The 2,877-nt window shown below is 35.0% G+C and overlaps 1 protein-coding gene across 5 annotated transcripts in view; it reads right to left on the bottom strand.

Moving 5' to 3' along the window:
• Nucleotides 1-269: 269 nt before the first annotated feature.
• Nucleotides 270-2,877, bottom strand: part of LOC135104148 (uncharacterized) — a 13,966-nt gene continuing 11,358 nt past the window's right edge. For all 5 annotated transcript variants that reach the window (XM_064011205.1, XM_064011202.1, XM_064011203.1 and 2 more), the window contains one exon: nt 270-2,870. In XM_064011205.1, the coding sequence (XP_063867275.1) occupies nt 2,575-2,870 (296 nt within the window). In that variant the 3' untranslated portion in view covers nt 270-2,574. The remainder of the gene's footprint in view (nt 2,871-2,877) is intronic.

The following is a 2,877-nucleotide window of genomic DNA, read 5'->3' as shown; positions in this document are numbered from 1 at the left end:
AGGAAAAGAGAAAGAAAATACAGTATGGAGACATTATTTCCATACATAAAAGTTTTTGGCTGTCTGTCTGTACACTGTACATAAGATACAGTATTCTTTAGTTACCACATATAAGTTATTTCCAGAAATTTGAATATTTTTTAAAAACCTTGTGGTGTATGTAGCAAAAAAAATAAATAAATAAATGAATAAATAAAAAAAAAAAGGAACAACTGTATACAGGCATATTTGTCTAACAATACATGTGAGGCTAAGTCAGAAAGTTTCCATAAAAATTATTAGGCTTTATTATACATGAGACTAGCCACAATTAAACAAAATAAAATATGCTTAAACAAGCATCTGGGACTGGGACAAGTTGTTACCTACCATGTAGGCTTCAAGGTGTTTTCAAAGGAAAGCACTTTTTGACTTGCATGGAAAGAAACATTTTTAAAGGGAGAACTAACATTAAGTTTCACATCAAACTGGAATGAAAACCATGAAAAATCATCATAGCATTGCAACAAACTTAAGGCATTTTTTTTTTTATAATTAACAATTTTTTTAAAAAAGAGATGACATCAGAGACAAGTCTTGAGAGGGAAGGCCAAGCTCTGCAACAAATTAATAAACTATGACTTGTGTGAATTCTGGTGGAACATGATCATCAAGTCATGATCAATACTATCACTAATGAAGTTTGCATCACATGGTTCACAATTTATCACCCTTACTGGAAATCTAAGTCTGAATAAACTCAACTCACTCTATCAGAGCTGATCTTTCTGTATAAAGAATCTTTGGCTCAAACTGAAACAAGTGTTTTTTTCTTTACAAATTGTCAGCAGAGATAAAACTTGGATCTTTCAGTGTGATTTAGAAAGCAAAATCAAATTTAGACAGATTATTGAATGGCTCAAATGGACCAAAGAAATTTAAAGCAAAGGTCAGCTCAGAAATTTATGGCCTCAGTTTTTCTGAGATTCTGAAGGAATCTTTCTGATTGAATTTCTAGAAGAAAATTGAAGTTACAATAATGACATTTTACAAAAAACAAAGTGTGCACTGGATAAAAAAGTAAAGGAAACTACACTGCATAATCCATTTTTTTTTTTTCACAATAACTTCCTACCCATTTTATTCCTCAAGAGTTATCTGTTGTCCAAAAATTTCACCCTTCCTTCCCTACTGCTCTTACCTCTTCAAATTTTCTCAAAACAAAAGTCATTTAAGGGGAGTCGGGTATTTTATTGAAAACTTGAACTTTTGACAGTCCAAACGAAACAATCCATAATTCTACAAAGAAAGATTACTACGGTAGGAACACTGCCTTCAGAAGTGCATGGGGTACAGTGAAAAATAATTTAAATGTTTGGTAAATAAAAATCTTATTCAAAATTTGTACAAACTTGGACTTATATATATGTTCCTTAACATTCAACATCTATAAACAAAGTAACAGTAATGTTACCTGAAGATGTTCATCTTGTTGTCTCACTAAGCCCTCTTAACCTTAAAGACAATATGACATGTTATGCAGTGTGACAGGATGGTTATTTTGGCAGGCAGACAGCAGAGTTGTCACCACTACTGCAAATATCATTGTCATTTGTATGCTATTTTCTTTCATGCTGGTTTTTCTGTGGTTCAGTAATATACAGCCCATGTGTATGTTTGTTGTATTCAGTAACATATTTTGGTCTGGAAAGTGCTTTTAAAGACATCACAGAACCAATTCTCACTTTTACCACTAATTCCATGTTTTGTTTTGCATGAATCCACCATACAGCTATCATTGCAGGTGAGTTCAGTCATCCTCTTGAGTTCTTTCTAATGACTCCTGTAAGGCAACCAAGAACTGCTGGTGAACACACCTACAACAAAAGTCACACAAAGACATGTGGTGATAGGGCAGACATCTGGGATGCTGAAATCTAGATTTCACAATTTACATGAATCAGGCAGTAACCTGCAGTACCATCAAGTTAAATCTGTTCACATAGCAATAGCATGTATGCAGTTACATAACATGTGTATCTAAAGAATTTCTTTGAATGAGCCACTACTTGATGATGATCCTGAAGCTGAAGAGTATTGAGGAGACATCCAAGTCAAGCTGGCTTACCATAGGGCCCTCATCAAAAATGTTTTTTCATAGATGCTCTCTCTCTCTCTCTCTCTCTCTCTCTCTCTCTCTCTCTCTCTCTCTGTTTCATTCCCACTGAGGGTAGCATCTAAGGAGGTGGCCTTGGCAGAAGAGCTTTCATGTCTTCCTCATTTGTTCAAATCCCTCCACAAGAAACTTTTGTCACACATGTACTTCCTCAGCCAATCTTAAGGTCTAAGTGCCCTTCAAGTCATTCACTATGCCCAAGTACACTCAAGTACTGTCAAAGTAAGAGAGAAGTTTAATAAATAAATTTACTCAAAAATTTAAGTTTATCCTACATTAAAAAAAAAAAAAACATAGTACTTAAAAATAAAGAAAAATGGTGAGAAATCTTAAAAGTAACATGATAATAATGTACTATCACATCTAAAAACTAAGACAACATACATGATATATAATATACAAACAAAACAGCCTTATAATTAATTTTTCTTGGCAGCAATTTCTTCCAGGGAATTGGATATCACTTCCAGCATTGTGGTCATGGCATCCATGCAGCTGCTGAAAGTAGAGTTCATTACTTCCAGTTGGTTACCCAACCTGTCCAATGAACCTCTGACATTCCTCGTCTCATTGAGGATCCCCTGCTGGATCTCCAACATCTGAGGAACTGCCAAACCCTCTGCCTTGTTGGTGTGTCGCTTGCTGGGACCAGCAGCAAGTGTGGTTGAATGGTGGGGCAAAACATATTGTTCCACATTGCCCTTTTCATCCAGGACTGAAAG

The sequence above is a fragment of the Scylla paramamosain genome, chromosome 10 (genome assembly GCF_035594125.1).
Source record: "Scylla paramamosain isolate STU-SP2022 chromosome 10, ASM3559412v1, whole genome shotgun sequence".
NCBI classification, from domain to species: domain Eukaryota; kingdom Metazoa; phylum Arthropoda; class Malacostraca; order Decapoda; family Portunidae; genus Scylla; species Scylla paramamosain.
Note: the sequence above shows the minus strand (reverse complement) of the source record. Positions and strands in the feature narration are given on the sequence as shown.